The following is a 19,026-nucleotide window of genomic DNA, read 5'->3' as shown; positions in this document are numbered from 1 at the left end:
ATAAATGATTCAATAATGTCATATTAACCAATAACTTACAGTTCCTGAAACATACAATACATGAATATGCTACTCATATCCAGTGGCAGCTGGTGACTTCCGAGGGGCACGAATCCAAAATATGTATTCGTAGCGTGATGTGAACCATGTGCATCATGCATCTTGTCAAAATACGTGCCTGCTGCACACACGTCGAAAGGGTTTATGACATTTACAAAATACTTGCAAGACACTGGCAAACGTGAGCGTCACTTTTAACCCTTTAGACGTGTCTTCAGCTTATTTTGACGAGACACATGATGCACATGGTTAACATGATGCATCGAACACATATTTTGACATGACGAGGCACACACATGACAGGCTAAATACATGTTTTCGCATCGTGTGCCCTCGAAAAAGAAGTCACTGGCCACCACTGCTCATATCCATCTATCTCTGGAGTGCACTGTGATAATACTGTAGGTTACAAATGTTTCAGTTCCTTTATACTACATCAAAACAACATGTACATTCCTGACGTTGATGTCGGTCAACTATATTTCGAACCACGAGGCATACAGTACACTACAGCACTGTGTAAATCTCACTGTGGTAATGAAACGTTCAGCTTTTGTGGGCCAGCAGTCATTCATTCCTCAGTAAACCTCTTATCATTGCTAACAGCTCCTTCTAGTGGTCAGAAGCTTTGTGGTGAACTAAATCCAGCAGCAATGGGAATAGACGCATACACTTGTACAGCTGGGTAAGAGAAAAGACAGCGTGCATTAGGAACCTATCAGAAAAGACTGGATGATTTAAAGACGCAACTTTATGACTTGGAAGCGCGCAGCTTTAAAAGGAAAACAAAGCGTAGTGTCTGCAACTCATTTAGGGACAGTGATGAACTTTACATATGGTACATGTGTCAATGCAATTTTGCAGCATGCTGTGCCCAATAAGACAGACATGTGAACGTAAGTGGTGCCTCTTTTCTAAGCAAACAGTCAGATACAAATTTTGTCAGTTCAATGCTTTTCATAATATAAATGTTGGTTTTAAGTCGTGGAAGAGGCTGAGCAGGTGGGTGCCTGTCTTAAACGACAACCAACTCTTATTAAACTCAAAACAAGACTTGGCTGTTCAGAGAAATGCTCATTAGGGCTGAGAAAAATCGCTTTGCATGCAGCAAAAAACACATTATTCAACACACACCTCAGCTGGCTTTGATTCTGGAGGGCATTGATGAGCTTTTACGCACACACACTGTGTAGTAGCTGCTCCCTCATTTGTGTGCATTGCATATATAATCATGATGATTCTTTGCGCAGTAATGTTATGGTTTCTGTCACCAGTGCCATTCTAATCTTGTTCTTTTGTTTGCATCCTTCACGTTTATTTGCCTTCCTCTCATGTAGGCTATCATAGCGTTGATTCCATATAATAATGCGAGTTGCGTTAAATCCTTTAGAAAGGCGTCAAACCGGATGATTCTGACGCGCAACGCTAGAAAGACTACCCAAAGTACCCGACAGACCTCAGAGGATATCTTCGATTTTGCATGGAAATAAAATACGTTTTCGTAAGGATTTTCGTCGTGTTTTGCTCTTGGCATCACTCATCGGCGTAAAAGGCTGATCCTATTGCCGAGAGGGGGGGGGGGGAGGCGCTGGCGCTGCGCCAGGGTATGGCAAGTGCGCCTCCCTTTACCGCTGTTTGGCTTATTCATAGTTAGGGGTTTGGCTGTTTTTAAAAAGGCAAGCGCTGCTCTCAAGTTGATCAGTCGGCTCAGAAAACTTCTCCAGAGGGGAAAGTGTTTTTTGGAATCAGAAAGCCCAGAATTTCAGTACGACCTAACTGCGCACCAACTGGGCAACACAGGACTATTAAGACTAAATCAAGTGTATCATTTTAAACATATATATATATATACACAATACTCACCGGATTCTTGTTTCTATATTTTAAAGAGTTTTTGTTTATTTCCTCTCTTTTTTTAAAAAAAAGATCCCGACCTGTGCTTTTACTTTTGCATGCGGACTTTTCCAAAGTTACTCTAATTTGCATCCAAAATTCCGATGACCGTCCGGAGACGCGTTTGCTCTCACATTTAGTCCTTGTTTATTTCTCACCTGAGATTACTCTTACTTTGAAGAACGGAAAAGAAACATGATGCTTTTCGTGCTGGTTACATTTCTGACGGCGTTGTCCATCGGTTTTGGCTCGTTTGTGCCTTGCGAGCCGTGCGATCAGAAGGCACTCTCTATGTGTCCTCCGGTGCCGATGGGCTGTCAGCCGGTGAAGGAGCCCGGCTGCGGCTGTTGCTTGACTTGCGCTCTGGCGGAGGGTCAGGCGTGCGGTGTCTACACCGGTACATGCACCCACGGGCTGCGCTGTCTGCCGCGGAGCGGAGAAGAGAAGCCGCTTCACGCCCTGCTGCACGGCAAGGGAGTATGCACGAACGAGAAAGGATACAAACCATCGCACCCACCCGTCGGTAAGTGGACCAGAAAGATGCCTCTTGGTGTTATTAACAGTTTATACATTGTTGCGTTGTGATAATGTACTCAAAAACGATTTGGCGTATTTCTGCGCGCAATTTCATCGATGCGCAATTCGTGCGTTATGCGGTTTCTGCGTGTGGTTTAACTTGTAATGTGATCTTGTGGCACAACGAAATTATATTTTTTATTTTTTTCGTGTGCTGCACATCACGAGTGTTGGTGTACCTTAACTGGCAACGCACTGCGTTATCAACGTAAAAGTCCATGGTTCGACTCCCAGAGAACGCATACTTGTAAAAAAGCATGCATAATTTAAATGCACTGTAAATCGCATTGGATTAAAGCGTCTGCTGGACTAATGAATAAAATGTTAGGTTTATTGAAAACTCAACTACAATCAAACAACAGATTCCAAAACGCATACATGACTTTCAAGTATGGCTCAGTGCATGGTTGGTTTATGTTTACATTGACAATGGTTTTGTTTGACATTGCCACTTTACCTCTTTCTAAAGGTGTGTATGGCGCAGGTGTACGCACACCAGCATGATATTCTCAGATTCTAGATTAGTCTGAATATAGGTCCGTGTCTCTGAGTGGTGGGTTTGAGGGTCAGATTACTGTTAAATCAGAAGGGAGAAGGGTTGTAGTGATGTGTGCTTATGTGGTAAATAAACTGTGTCCTACAAATTGGATGGTTTTGCATGTAACTCGTCTTATAAAGAGCAATCATGCATAGCGAGTCTATATACATGTATGCAACATGAGCTGCATTCAAACTATAAATTTCTATCCGTTTGTGTCCCTGGGCATCGAACCCACAACTTTTTTTCTTTCTAGCTCAATGCTTTACTTGTTACGCTATAGGGACAAGAATGCATTACACTACTCTCCTGCTTTTTTCAATAGTCAGCTTTAATGCCTAAGTCTCCCAGCCCCCATCTTCCTTTAGGCAACATCAATGCATGAAACAGCAAGAGAGAGGAATTTGCTCGATTCTGCTCGCATTGTTCCAAATATAGTGAAGACGGCACGACTGCACACATTCTTTGAAACAGTGGCAGACGGGGAAGTAGAAACACAGCCCGCGGGCTTTTACCGTGACCATGTGTGTACACAAAACACCCCCCCACCAGTGCACAGGTGCACATCAAAAACCTATTTGTCCCAGTATTTACACTCCGATGAGCATTCTTGCTGGTTTTCCTCTTCTCACATGTGATTCAGCAGAATGTCGTCTTTGGAGACGATGTGTCAAGAGCTGTTGCGAAGCACAGAGATGAATTTAGAGGGAACAGTTTCCAGCCTACCGTGGTATTTGGTTTCAGCTTGGTTTTACTAGCTGGGAAGGACAAACATGGATAGAAAGAGAGGGAGAGAGAGGTTAGGCGTCCAGATTATGCCTTAGTTTCGCAATTACATAAAACAGAGAGAAATTTCTTATGCTTACCTGCACCAAAGCCTGGTAAAATTTAACTGCTGTGTGCACAATATGGTGCGGCATTGGTGCCTTACCTCCATATCGCTCCCGGCCTAAAGATTTGGTGTATTTGCGTTTATCAGGTGACTCCGGTTTATTATTATGCTCCACTTATGTTAAGATTGACACGTATTGCACATTTGCCAACGATTACAAGGGAGACTTTCTGTTTAAACATGTCGTGTGCCGTGTGGAGCTCGGATACTATTGCCAACAGATATGATTACGTGACACAGGCTTCCTGCCAATCAAGCATGTAAAGGAATTTTAGGCTGTGTTCTTAAAGATTGCATGTTAAAAATGGTACAGATCCAAAAAGCTCCCCTGTGCAGGCCAAAAGGATAAAATCAGAATCTGATTTATGTGCTTTATTTTCCCACTAGAGACTATCCGTAACCAAACAACGATTACAAGAGAATGGAACGCAGTGGCTCTTGTTTGTCATCTCTTTGTGCCACAGGCCAAACTCTCAGAAACTTGCATCATCCGCCTGACATCGAAAGATATACAGATTGCTTCACTTAGTCAAAAGCACCCGAACGGTACTCTTGTACTTTTTTTAAAAAAAGCGACACCCAGCACTTTGGGTACAATTGCCCTTGATGTTATCTTTACATTCGGTTACAGCATATTTGTTTTAAATAATCCCAAACTACTGTACTGTGCACTGTACTCATATATCAAGTGCCCAGTCTGACTTTGCAAAGGTATGCATGCGGGGAACCTATTTGGCACGCTTGAATGACTCCCAGTAAGGTTTAACTGCAGTTGGTTGGCGGGTGTATTTGTCACGGGCACCTGGAGGGCTGGTGAGCAACAGCTGGGGTGAAAATCAACACAGTAGCCTCATCTCTGTCAAAAAATGTATTTCCTGGGCCGGGCCTTTACTAAATAGAAACATGTGTTTGGCTGACCAAACCAAAAAAGTAAGGATTCGAGAAACTGTTCTCACACTCCAACAATCGATTTAATCTGCATGTTTATACTTCACACAATGAAATGTACAGGTTACAGACAGACAGCAGGGCTGAACCATGTGGTTTGGCTGAAGACTCCGACCTGTTGAAACTCCTTGTCGTGTGCTCTTGGGGGTTGGAGGGGGAGCTGCAGTGTCACGTTTCGTCAGGCAAGGAGAACAAAAGGTGCCTAATTTCTTGCCTGCAGCAAAGATTCAGATGTGGTTTCGAATCGCTGCCTCGGTTTTGGTTTCTTTGCGGGATTCTCGTAGGGATGGAGAGGATGCAGTACAAGCCAAAAATGTTCCTTTTCAGTAGTCGTGTTGCAAACGTTTCAGAAGCAGCTTGTCATATCCAGCTGTTGTCCTGAAGATTGGGGATCATGGAAAATACGCAGCCTGGCAGTGCGGATACAGAGTATACGAGCTCGGATTTAGGGCAAGAGCCCAGACGGAAATTTGGCTTGCGTAGGATAGCTGGGGTTTTTAACGGTATAGATAAAGAACACGCCCTTGAGGCGTATCAGAACTACTTAGTCGAGGGCCGGGCCATATAGCCAAAATCATATAGTGTGGTATGGGTAATTGTATGTCGCGGTAATGCTATATCATGATACAGTTGAGTTTGGCGAAAGATTATTATCATATGTAAAAAAACACGTGGCAATGTCTATTATTTTTAGATAATCATGTGAATTTAATACTTAAATACGAATTAAAAGTTACTGTGCATGATTATTTATAGTAACTTGTTGAGGGCCAACCAAAATGTTACCAATATGATTATATATTCAAATTATCACTTTGGAGTTACACATGGAGTCTCAATATCTTAATATCTTAGATACAGAAACATGCATGTTTTTATTTTATTAAGATGGATCGCTGTCTTGTCTTTGTCTGAACTAATCCATGAGTGATTTATTCATGAAGAAACACCTGTAGAGTTCACGTTTCTCCGTTCGATGACACAAGACACGACCGGGTGATGGAGAGTCGCACACATGTGTTTTGAGCCTGACAGCCATTGACAGGTGTGATCAGTTTGCTTTGTCTTGAATTATAGGAGACTAGCAAGTTATGTGGCTTGTGTCTTGTTGGACGTAACCGATAGCACAGCATGGAAACTTCTAGGCCAGTGCACAAAGTGCGCAGCTCTTATAACGTTATTGCGCAATATGCAAAAAATTCAATTTTAACTTTAATGAACAGTCCTGAAGTCCTGCAAGGTCATTATTTTGTGGATTCGTATAAAAGGGGCACGTCTTTTTCTGGCACTTTGCCTAACGTACTGCTTGCTGCGTTGGCCCAACACGGTGTGTGGACTGAGTCCAGGCTTTAAATATTTAGCAGTGGAATCTAGCCAGGGATGCCATGGTTGGTCTGTGACACAAACAGAGCAATGAAGGCCGAGACAAAGACATGCCTGACTTTCAAAAGGGAGCGGGTCTGAATTTATAACAATAGTGAGATAGCGATCTCAAGAACCTGTTACTAATAATTCAATAAGACTTTACATTCGCTGGGTGCTTTCACAAGCACCTTGTACTTGCATTTGTCAGCATGTTTGGCAGCAAATTCAGTTACGCCAGACAACGCAACCCGAAAAGTAGGCTTGCTTTCATCGAGCTGTAAAAAACTTGGATATTCATGAAGTATAATTGGCCTGCGCACATGTGAATTATTAAACAGAACCCTATCGGATGCATCTCCTTTGGCCAGGCTCAGATCCCTCTATCTTAATGAAAAGTTTTGCAAGCCCAGAAAGAAAGACAGCCACACATGATACTGTACGTCTGGAATGGGAAGACTCCAACATCCTGGCACTTTGTCAATACAGACCAACTAAACTTTTACAAGCTGGGAATCAGGAGCAAGGAAAAACTGATTCTGGTCTTTACTGGGAAAACTGTGCCATAGAGAAGTGGTTTTCATGAATTAGGTTTAAGGTAAACTATGCACAATGCATGAAACCCTTATCAAACCTTATCATACAATATTAACATCTTAACGCCAAGAATCTATAGTGTATCATTACTTTTGGTTACAATTTTCACATGCACATGTTTGGAAAAAAAGGGTTGGCCATCTTGCTCTTTCCGAACACAAGAACTGTCCAAGTCCAAGTAACGCGACCCGGATCGGCTTCAGGTGAACCCGAAACCAGTCTAATTATACAGGGCTTCATTGGGCCTGATTAGTTTGGAAAATATGTCGTTTTGCACATCCCTTAAGCCCTACAAGATCTCAAATTCAGTTGCTTCTGGAGCCCAAACGTGCTAAGAAACCTGTACAGAAATTTCAGTCTGCCAAGTCATGGGTTGCCGGATTGATTTCAAAGAGACAGCCCATGCTCTGATTGTAACCTCAGAAGTCAGGAAAGCGATTCCTGTAATGATCGGGCACCCGCCCCGTGTGTCTCTAGGTCAGACAGAGTCTTTCACCACCAGCCAGCCTAGGACACTCTGGCCCAGTCCACCACAGCAATGTCAAGCACTGGGACTCAAGGGAACTTTGGGGGCAACTATCTCAATCATTTCTGCTGGCTGCCTCGTCTGTCTGATAATGCCCCCTTGGCTGGATCCACAGGTATAGACATACAGGGACTACTCTGTATGTCTATTTCTGTTCTGTATAATGTCCTGCAGATATTAAAGGGATAGTTCACCGAAAAATGAAAATTGTGTTATCGTTAACTCACCTTCATGTTGTAACAAGCCTGTATACATTTCTTTGTTCTGCTAAACAAAAAGGAAGATGTTTGTAATCAAGCAGAAAACAGAAGCACCATTGAATCACATAGTAGGAAAAAATACTACTATGGATGTCAGTGGTGCTTAAAAATGGTTTGGTTACAAACATTGCTCAACATATCTTCTTTTGTGGTAAGCAGAACAAAGAATTTAATGCAGGTTTGTAACAACATGAGGGTGAGGTAACGATGACAGAATTCTGATTTTTGGGTGAACTATCCCTTTAAAGAAAATATGCACATTTTCCATCTCCCCTAAAGTTAAACTTTTGATTTTTATCGTTTTGGAATCCATTTAGCTTCATCATAATCCATTGAATCTGATTAGACCATTAGCATCACGCTCAAAAATAACCAAATAGTTTGGATATTTTTCCTATTTTAAAACTTGACTCTTCTGTAGTTACATCGTGTACTAAGACAGGCGGAAAATTAAAAGTTGCAATTTTCTAGGCCGATATGGATAGGACTATACTCTCATTCTGGCATAATAATTAAGGACTTTGCTGCTGTACCATGGCTGTAGGGAGCGCGATGATATTACGCAGCAGACAAAAATAGTCATTTTGGTAACTTTAAGTAGCAGAGGACTATTTTCGGGCACTGCCTAATATCATTGTGCCTCCTGCAGCCATGTTACGGCAACAAAGTCCTTGATTATTACGCCAGAATGAGTGCAGTATAGTTCCTAGCCATATCTGCCTAGAAAATTGCAACTTTAAATTTTCCGTCAGTCTTAGTAAACATTGTAACTACAGAAGTTTTTAATAGGAAAAATATCGAAACTCTTTGGTTACTTTTGAGCGTGATGCTAATGGTCTAATCAGATTCAATGGATTATGCTAAGCTATGCTAAAAGTGGTAGCACCAGACCCGGAGATTGGCTGAATGGATTCCAAAACGGTAAAAATCAAATGTTTAACTCAAGGGGAGCTGGAAAATTAGCATATTTTCAAAAAAAGTGGAGTGTCCCTTTAAGCAACAAAGCAATTAACATATAAACCTCATTCACACAGCAATATGGTCCCAGACAATTTCCGTAAAATTGGCAGAGGGGCTTCTGTGTGAACACAAACACATTCCGTAAATGTTCTGGGATCACCCCCATAAAGACAACCCTGCCAAAACAATTACAGAAAGCATTCAGTGTGAACAAATGGCAAAAACAATGCCATAAGGGCTGTGCGTAGTGAATACGCGCATGGCATCGCAACAAGAAGTTATCGTCCAGCTCTTTGACACGGCAGGAATCAAATAAAGATTAACATTCATGATGAGAAATTATAAGCAAATTTCATACGCTGCGGAAAAAACGACCAAGTGCAGGACTTTAAATATGTCCCGTGTCTTTATGGGATCGTTATGGCATGTGTGTGAATGCACGCAGATTCCGTAAAATCATTGAATCAGACGATATCAAAGGATAACAGACAAATCCCGGACGCATTTTCGGCATATTTTCTGTAATCTCTGTGTGAAAAGTACTAGTTTAAGGAGCAACAATCGCAATGCGATAAGGCAAGAGATAACAGACACCAGTTATTAATCTATCTATCTATCAGGGCCGCAAAGTTATATTGTTCGTAATTTTTCAGCGCAATATCGGAAATATGCACATTATAATAACCATATAATATGAGAATACTTAAAAAGTTCTGTATAGTCAAAGTTTTAGGTCGATGCAGATAGCAGAGAGACTGTCTAGACAGAGAGAAAGAGTGATGCTTACTTTTTCCAGAAAGAATATCAAACATGAAAGGCATTTATTTAATTTTTAGCTTTTAAATGGGTCATATTATCAGATTTTTTTAAGATGTAAAATAAGTCTTTTGTGTCCTCAGAGTGCGTATGTAAAGTTTTAGCTTAAAATACCCCACAGTTAATTTATAATAGTATGTTAAAATTCCCATTTTGTAGGTGTGAACAAAAAAAGCTTTGTTTTTGGGTGTGTCCTTTAAAATGCAAATGAGCAGATGAAATGCAAACACTGATCGCCATGATGGTGGTTTGTTGAATTGAAACTCAATTGTGCAGTCAATTATTTTTTCACCATCTGCATTAAATGACAGTGCCGTGGTTGGATAGCGCAGATTAAGGGACATATTATTGTAATAAGACTCGCTACCTACGTCACAAAACAGGCAAAATCTGAATAACCATTTTTTCCACATGCTTGTAAAAAATGGTTTACCAAAACTAAGTTCCTGGGTTGTTCTTTTTTTTACATTTTCTAAGTTAATAGAAGCACTGGGGACCCAATTATAGCACTTAAACATGGAAATAGTCTGATTGTCATGATATGACCCCTTTAAATATATTTTAAACTTAAAGCATTATATTGCATTTCATATATCGTATCAATTAGCAAGTTATCACTATCATCTTCTGTTTCTTTTCTGGACATACTATATCTGGCTTCTACCTCCATAGTAGTTATTTTCAAACTTGTCCAACAGTATTTGACTTTGAGTATTTGAGGACATGTAGTGGAACAGCTAGTTACCGTTATAGAGTCCTGCTTTGCTTTTTAAGCATATGTAGTTTGTTCTGCAATATCTCTTCATTTGCCCTCAACACATGGTGACAGTTACTACTCAGTCTTAGATACTTGTGGGTCAAGAGCTTGCGGTCACCATGGTGTTATGGTTATTCTGACTTCAAAGTCCTCAAGTACGGCTTTCAGCTGTTAAAGATCCCTTGAAAGGCGGTTTTCGTTCACCCTAAAAAATCCTGTTGTCTTGCAAGTTCTCTTTTAGGGAAAGAACATTCAGTTGTAAAATCAGATACAAAGGCTGGTTTGTTCAAAGTAAATGTATTAACTATTTACACAAAACATTTTCCCCAAAGATCGACATTGAGTCTTAGATATTGGTGTGTTGATCGGATTGGCAATGAGATGTTTATTTGGTATTGGTTTAGTGAAGTTGGCATATGATTTCAAGTATGGACACTTGTGAAAGTGAGATAAATTGGATGGGGGATGTCATCACCTGTTGACACCCCCCTTTTGTAAACAAAGGCATTGAAGATATTTGGTGTCAAAACAGTTGCTTTCGTTTGGTTAACTCTTCAGATTCTCATTAGCAAATAGGAAGACAGCATTTCTCTGACCTGAAGATCGTTCTTAATTCATAAATCAAAATTTACATGTTTAAAACATGTCAGCTGTGAAATGGATCTTTAGATGTAAACGTGTGGCTATAACATAATAAAAGTCAATAATTTTCACCTGATGGACAAAAAAACGTGAATTGCTTACATTAAAAAAGGAACCAGAATTATAGCTACATACCGAAATAGAGACGCTTTTTACAGAAATCACCCACCTAGCAACCGCATAGCGACATACTAAAAATGTCAGGGCACCAAAGCAACAGCAGTGGCGGTCGGTGAATTCTTTTTTCGAGGGCGCACGATGCGAAGTTCGTTACAACATGTATGTATGTAGCCCGTCGTGTGGGGTTCGTAATTTCAAAATATGTGTTCTGCGCGTTGAGTTCATCACGTGTCTTGTCAAAATAAGTGCCTGCTGCAGACGCATCTAAAGGGTTTATGATGAAAGAGACGCTCGCGTTTGCCAGATACTCGCATAATCTCATGCGTAATCAGAGTTTACTGTTAAGTGAGTGTCTTGGGTGTATTTTGTGAACGTGAGCGTCTCTTTTATCATAAACGGTTTTGACGCGTGTGCAGCAGGCATTTATTTTGACAAATCACGTAATTCACATAGTTCGCAACAAAGACATATTTTTAATTTGCGCCCCTCGGAAAAGCACGAGCCGCCATTGCACAACAGCATGGCAATGCTCTGATATTCACACACAACTCCGTTAAACAAAAATCGCCTATAAAATTTAGTTATAAAACCGGTATTTATTAATTACAAATTTAGTTAATAGTGCTTGTTTGATTCTCTTTGTGTCGTCTAGATCGTGAGTCTATTGAACATGATGATACTGTTAAAGCAGAAACAACTGAAGACCAGCTTCCTAAAATTCCCCTTTACCCCAAACCAGACGTGATGAGCAGGAAGAAACAAGACGCCGTGAGCAAAAACAGGAAGAAACTGCAGGAGAAGCTTCGCATTTTGGGGCAATCGGATTACTCGCCTCTTCCCGTGGACAAGCACGAGCCAGAATTTGTAAGTTATGCATTACAGTGGCTGTTAAACAGTAGGGATGGGTAACCGGTGAGATGATGATGTAACGTCTCGTGCGTTTGTTTGACAGGGTCCCTGCAGGAGGAAGCTGGATGGAATCATTCAGGGCATGAAAGACACATCTCGCGTCATGGCTCTTTCCCTGTACCTTCCCAACTGTGACAGAAAAGGTTTCTTCAAGCGTAAGCAGGTAGGATTAAAAATAATATACTTAATACTTTAATGGTATACATCATAATATAGTTTTCTGTGCTAGATAACTATAAAAACATGGTTTATATATTAAAAAACAATGAGGTAGGCCAGTGAATTTCATTATTTAACTTAAAGGAATATTCAATTTTCTTAAAAGAAAAATCCAGATCATTTACTTACCACCATGTCATCCAAAATGTTGATGTCTTTCTTTGTTCAGTCGAGAAGAAATTATGTTTTTTGAGGAAAACATGCAGGATTTTTCTCATTTTAATGGACTTTAATAGACACCAACAATTAACACTTAACTCAACACGTAACAGTTTTTTTCTATAAACAATCCCAAACGAGGCATAATTTGGCCGAGATCTGAGGGTGCAAAAAATCAAAACATTGAGAAAATTGGCTTTAAAGTTGTCCAAATTAAGCACCTTAATCCACTTACAAAAATAGGTTTTGATATATTTACGGAAGGAAATTTACAAAAAAAATTTATGGCACATGATCTTTACATATTATCCTAATGATTTTAGGCATAAAAGAAAAATTGATAATTTTGACCCATACAATGTATTGTTGGCTATTGCTACAAATATACTCATGCTACATAAGATCAGGGTCAAAAATATGGCATCAGGTCAAAAACAGCTTCACGTTATATAACAAGAAGTTAATAAATAAACAGTAATACAAGTACAACAGGTTCTTAAAGTCTGAGACCACTACTAAAAGTTTTTTTTTTTTTTTTTGATGCAACATTTTTGTTGCATTGCATTGTAACAAAATTATTTCAGTTTTTTTTAACAAACTCAGTTTTTGGTTTGTCCCCTTTTGCTATAGTAACAGCATGCATTTGAGCTGGCATGGGAAGTTTTGCAAAACTCGCTGATCCATGTTATCCCAGCATGATTTGAGCACGTCCCAAAGAACATCTTGTATGCTTCAATGAAAGAAAGAAAATCTGACCTTTTGTACAAAGGATCTAACACGGTCACAATTTGCATACATTTTGTAAACAACCCAGAAATATTGCAGAATCTCAAATGTTTTTTCTTCGTTTTGCATTTGAACTTAACGACAACAAAACTATTTATGCACCATTATATTTATGCTATTTTCATTACGTATCATGTTTTAGTGTGGTATCAGTCTTTTAGATGCAACCACGATTGGAGGAGCTGTATTGCAAAATAGATAATATTAAAGGATTGGTCTATTTTCTTAAAAAAAGTCCAGATAATTTACTCACCACCATGTCATCCAAAATGTTGATGTCTTTCTTTGTTCAGTCGAGAAGAAATTATGTTTTTCTGAGAAAAACATTTCAGGATTTTTCTCATTTTAATGGCCTTTAATAGACCCCAACACATGACAGTTTTAATGCAGTTTAAAATTGCAGTTTCAAAGCACTCTAACAATCTCAAACGTGGCATAAGGGTCTTATCTAGCGAAACGTGGTCATTTTTGACAAGAAAAATAAAAAATATGCACTTTTAAACCACAACTTCTCGTCTATCTTCGGTCATGTGAGGCACCAGCGCGACCTCACGCAATTCATCATCACGTCAAGTGGTCACGGAGGACGTATGCAAAACTACGGCCCAGTGTTTACAAGTGTGGAGAAAGAGGACCGTTCCGACGTTGTTGTATGTCGAATAATCCTAATTAATGTCTTGGTGTCAGTTTATTGTTTAAAATGGTCCGCAAATGTGCATTTCATATATGTAACACGTGACCTTTCCACGGCATTACGCAATTACGTGAGGTCGCGCTGGCGCGTCACAAGACCGGAGATAGTTGTGGTTTAAAAGTGCAAGATAAGACCCTTATGCCTCGTTTGAGATCATTTAGAGTCCTTTGAAGCTGCAATTTTAAACTGCATAAAAACTGTTACGTGTTGGTGTCCATTAAAGTCCATTAAAATGAGAAAAATCCTGAAATGTTTTCCTCAAAAAACATAATTTCTTCTTGACTGAACAAAGAAAGACATCAACATTTTGAATGACATGGTGGTGAGTAAATTATCTGGATTTTTTTAAGAAAATTGACTAATCCTTTAATGCTTGAGAAGTGCCCATTCTCTTAGTGTTAAGTAAAAAAAACACGCAACAGAAAATGCAGAGTATATGCCATCACACCACCCAGCATTAGTTCCCGAGTGAGTTGGGTGTTAACTTATTCATGAAAATAGAAATGTGACCCTGTTCTTTTCCTCACTCTGCAGTGCAAACCATCCCGTGGCCGGAAACGAGGCATCTGCTGGTGCGTGGACAAATACGGCGTGCAGCTGCCCGGCACCGACTACAGCGGCGGCAACATCCAGTGCAAAGATCTGGAGAACAGTAACAACAACGAGTGAGAATTCAAGCCACCCTGATCACCAGACCTAGGGCCCACCTCCTTTTCCTGTCTACCAATCCACCCGCCAGTCACTTTGAGATTTTGATGCGAAACGAAATAATGGAGCAACTATTAAAAATATGAAAAACATGGTCAAATAAACCACGGGAATCGTTTTGACTGAGCGCTCGTCTTTAAATCACTGGACTCAGCCAATCGGAGGAGAAATGGTTCCCAGCAAAAAATGGTTAAAAATATATACATACAATTATATATTTTTATAAAAGCTGGGTGTTCAGCACCATACTGTTTTGTTTAAAGTTAACATAAAACAAAAAACACTTTAAAAAAAGAAGATATATGGCATGTTAAACATTAACAGGGCTATCTTGGTCTCTTTTGCTGTCAAGGTATGAAATAGATAGCAGGAAGTAAAACACAATTTTTTGTTTGCTTTCCAAAAAAGATAAATCGCATAGGGTAGAGATCTGTTGTTAATGCCATCTCTATCTGTTTAAAATTTTTTTGTTTTGTTTTGGTCCTGTCAAAGCACTTATTCAATGGGAAACCTGCTTGGAAATGTGTAACTTCACCAGATTCAGTGTATGCGTGTGTAAGCATGTGCATACAAGTGTGTGAACTAAAATACAGCGATAAACAATGCCTTTTTGTGACACGTCCCTCCCAGAACACAGTGACCCCATTAGACAAATCTGTTTCAGTGACTTTTTGACTGTGTAGAGCTTACCTAACACGCCAACCGTGCCTATGTAAACAGATGCAGCCATGCACATTTACACGGGTCAGCTGACCGACATCTCCTTTTTATTTAGGAGACCAGTGTGAAATCTCATTGGTGTCTAGAAAAAAAGAAGTAAAGGCCACTCGGGAACGTTTTTCACAATTTCAGACATTACGGTATCTGTCTCGATATTCGGGCAGATGTCGTAACCCCTAAACACTTCCAGCATTTAGGTTTGAACTTGTGTTTGAGTTTCTTTCTTTGTAATGATTATTTTTCTAATGTTTTAACTTTTAATTATGCGTTTTGAGGTATTGACAGTCCATATTTGAGCCATAGACTTTGTGGTTTCACTGAGATGGTGTAATATTACTTTTAGGATCTTGAATGTGTTTTATTTTCGTTCTTTTGTTTTGTTTACCATGTTATCCTAAACAACCACAACAACCGGGTGCCTAGCTAGGAGAGGAGTTGTGTATTTTAGCATATCGTCAATTTGCATAGTTCCAGAACTCGGTCATTTGAATGCAGGTCTGACCACTTTTTAAGCTCCGCCCACTCTGACTGTTCACCAATCAGTAATAGCTGTTTTGGTTATTCGGGCACAATGACTGGACATTTCAGTTGTTATTTGTCATATCTCATCGATGCTATTACGTAAGAGGCACGGTGCAGCCAGAAGTTATACATATACCGCATCATTTTACGGGAGTTTCTGCGCACGAGTCTCAGTGCCTTTTCTGCATGCAAATACATTTGAATGGTGACGTGAATGTTACACAATAGCCAAGGGGACAAACACAGGGCGAACCTTTCTGTATTGACGAAGGACCTCAATTGCGTTCAAATATAGAAGCAGATTAAAAAAAATTGCATTGTATGTTAAGCAGCTATCGAATATCACTCCCTGGGGTTAGGCTAAGATAGGGGGAGACTTTGGTCACGTTCCAGCAAGTGCTAGCTCATTTCATGTTATTTCTCTTTAAGAATAAGCTGACGTTTGCTTCGACAAAGACTGCAAACGTGTGTCATTTATCTCACGAGAGTATTTTCAGTGACTTATTTCAATCAAAGCAGGGAAACTTACCGGTTAGCTCTTGATGAACGAGCGAAGCCATTGCCTGCCACGACGGGTCAGTCCGGATTTGATTTCAGGGCCCGAACGATCGTCGTTTAAACAGCTGGGAGGGGGCCATAAAATAGTCAATACCATTCGTATCACCCAGAACCAGGCCCAAACGTAACCTGCAGACTTGGTCTAAAATATATTTAACCATGTTTAAATGATATACAGATCCATGTGCAGATTTTGTGTGGGCCTGCCCATCGTTTTTTTGCATAATAATAAAGCATGTATCCGTGGCATGTGATGAAATGAATAGTGAATGACGATCGGCTCTCGATTCGAAGGTAGCAAGAAAGAGAGGTCAGGGTTTTGCAGGTGCGTAGAGTACGTCGAAGAGGCCAAGTCGCCTCTGTTATTGCACATATAGCCTTACGGGTGTCCGGCACCAGAGGGCAAAATCAGTAGACAGCATTATCCCGGTCCTGATCCACGTTGAACGCCCCCTCCCCATTTAAACAAGCAGCTTGCACTTAATTTGTTTACTGCCACACGTTTAGTGCCGTCTCTTTAAGGAAAGTGAATCTCAGTTCGGGTATAAAAGCAGGAGCGGGCCTGCCCGAGTACCTTTGACAGGGGCTTCGCAGCCCAAGCCTGAACCCACATCATCATTTAGTGGGTAAACCAGTAAAACCAGTCACAGTCTATTCTCCATATACTCTTAAAGGAACAGTCACCCAAAAATGAAAATTTTGTACTCAACAACTTATGTCGTTTCAAACCATTCTTACCAAAACATACGAGCACTGTAAAAGTGGTCAGTAAGACTCTGAATTATTTGTTTCCAAATAAAGATCACTTTTGTGCCAATTTTTAACCTTAAAACCTCCGTCCCCCTTGGTAGTGAATGCATGAACATTTTTGTAGTCACATGAGTTTGGAACGACATGATAGTGAGTTTTTATTTAAGGGTGCACTACTCCTTTAATACACTTTAAGTCTCAGTGATATCCGGGGAGCAGGAGAGAAGGTGAAGGCCTTAAGCGGTGATCTCGTGCAGGGCTTCACTATCACAACACATCGTTACACATCACAGTAGATTGCTTAGACGGACAACCGGAGTTGTCGGAATCTGATGAGCAGGGTCGCACGGCAAACAGGGGAACCCACGGTAACTTATCCATGACACAGGCCACTCGACGGCTGAAATGGTTTATAAGGTGTCAGGAGTCCATATTGAAGTGCTTTTGTCAAGCACTGAACGTTTCAAGACGATGCGCTATGGCTGAAAACGTTTCCCCAGGTCGTGGGTGTCAGATGCGAGAATGTGAACGAAAACTGTGATTTGAATCCGTCCTGATTTGTAATAAGATGTATACGACTTGCAACCTGTTGCTTGTGTGCAATCTGCTTTCATCAGATTCCGATTTTCGTACATGACTTGGGTAGACAGCATTCATAGCCTACACTACAGTAGTTAATGACAGTTTATCTTTCTTCTCTGAATGCATAACAGTTTTTTTTCTTCTTGCTTAATGTTTTTTATGGATGAGATAAGACTTGATGATTGACCATCTAAATGTGGCATAAACCGGCATGTGAAAAGACTCAATAGTGGCTGGAGGACTCTAAAATGTTCAGCATTTGGAACTCTTGATAAAACCCAATAAAAAGAAAAAAAAGAAAAAAAAGCTCAAATTATGAAAAAGTGAATATCACTGTGTAATATTTATTCAACTTGTAATTTATGTACTCTTTTAACCTTTGTCTGTTTTTTGTTATGACAAAGCATTTATTTAAATAAAGTTATGTATTCATTTAAACTTGTGCAATACATTTATTTGTAATGACAGATATTTGTTCTTGTTTATGAGAACAATTTGAAGATATTTTTGTTATCATGCCAGTAAATTAATATCCAACACATTCTGCATGCAGATATAAAGCAAACCCACACTGTCACATTTCACAACACAAAACTACATCATGATAAAACAACATAAACAGTTACTATTAAAATCATTATTCATAACCCTGGACCACAAAACAATGTTTGAAATTTATGAATAAATAAGCTTACTTGTATGATTTGGCCGAGATACATATTTTTGAATCTTTAGCAACACATATCACTAATGATTAATTACGTTAGAAAATTAAAAAAAAAATCTTTATGGCACATGATCTCTTAATTAACGTATGCATAACAAATCTATCATTTTGACCCATACAATGTATTGTTGGCTATTGCTGCAAATATACCCATGCAACTGGTTTTGTGGACATACTGATACCATTCAAAATGCATTGCTTATAAGTGGGCATACATGAGGATTAAAGGTAAGCTTTATCGATAACATTTGGGACCTTATATTGTCACCACAGAACATAATTGCGACTCACTCCTTTTGAATGCAATGCAGTACATGGAAGTACACACATTTGTCAAAAAAAACATTCAAAACAAAACATTACACAATCTCTTACTGACCTATACACTAAAAATATAAAAAGGTGCTTCAAGATGCCATCCATCAATTGATGGGTTATTTTTGACCCATGTTGGGTAAATATTGGACAAACACATGCTGGGTTAAAAATGAACCAATGTTTGGTTGTTGTTATGCAACCATGGGTTATAATAACCCAGCAGTTCGGTTAAAACAACCCAGTATTAGGTCAATTTAAACCCAGTGATGCGCTCTGTCCAATATCCAACCAACATGGGTCAAAAATAAAAGTCAAAGTGTAGTTGAACCATCTTTGGCTAATTTTTTTGGTTCCGTAAAGAACCTCTACCATCCAAATAATCTGTTCCAAAAAGGGTTCTATATATTATTAAGAGGTATGAAAGAAC

The 19,026-nt window shown here is 39.7% G+C and overlaps 1 protein-coding gene across 2 annotated transcripts; it reads left to right on the top strand.

Moving 5' to 3' along the window:
* Positions 1-1,660: 1,660 nt before the first annotated feature.
* igfbp5b (insulin-like growth factor binding protein 5b) lies at positions 1,661-17,992 on the top strand. Of its 2 annotated transcripts, none has more exons than XM_055214690.2 (4): positions 1,661-2,476; positions 11,687-11,811; positions 11,900-12,019; positions 14,249-17,992. In XM_055214690.2, exons 1-4 carry the CDS (start codon positions 2,149-2,151, stop codon positions 14,381-14,383), a joined length of 708 nt encoding a protein of 235 aa, XP_055070665.1. In that variant the 5' UTR covers positions 1,661-2,148; the 3' UTR covers positions 14,384-17,992. The 2 variants fall into 2 exon arrangements, with proteins under 2 accessions (XP_055070665.1, XP_055070664.1); XM_055214689.2 differs by having other exon boundaries at positions 1,695-2,476; positions 11,600-11,811.
* Positions 17,993-19,026: the final 1,034 nt, after the last annotated feature.

The sequence above is a fragment of the Misgurnus anguillicaudatus genome, chromosome 17 (assembly GCF_027580225.2).
Source record: "Misgurnus anguillicaudatus chromosome 17, ASM2758022v2, whole genome shotgun sequence".
NCBI classification, from domain to species: domain Eukaryota; kingdom Metazoa; phylum Chordata; class Actinopteri; order Cypriniformes; family Cobitidae; genus Misgurnus; species Misgurnus anguillicaudatus.
Note: the sequence above shows the minus strand (reverse complement) of the source record. Positions and strands in the feature narration are given on the sequence as shown.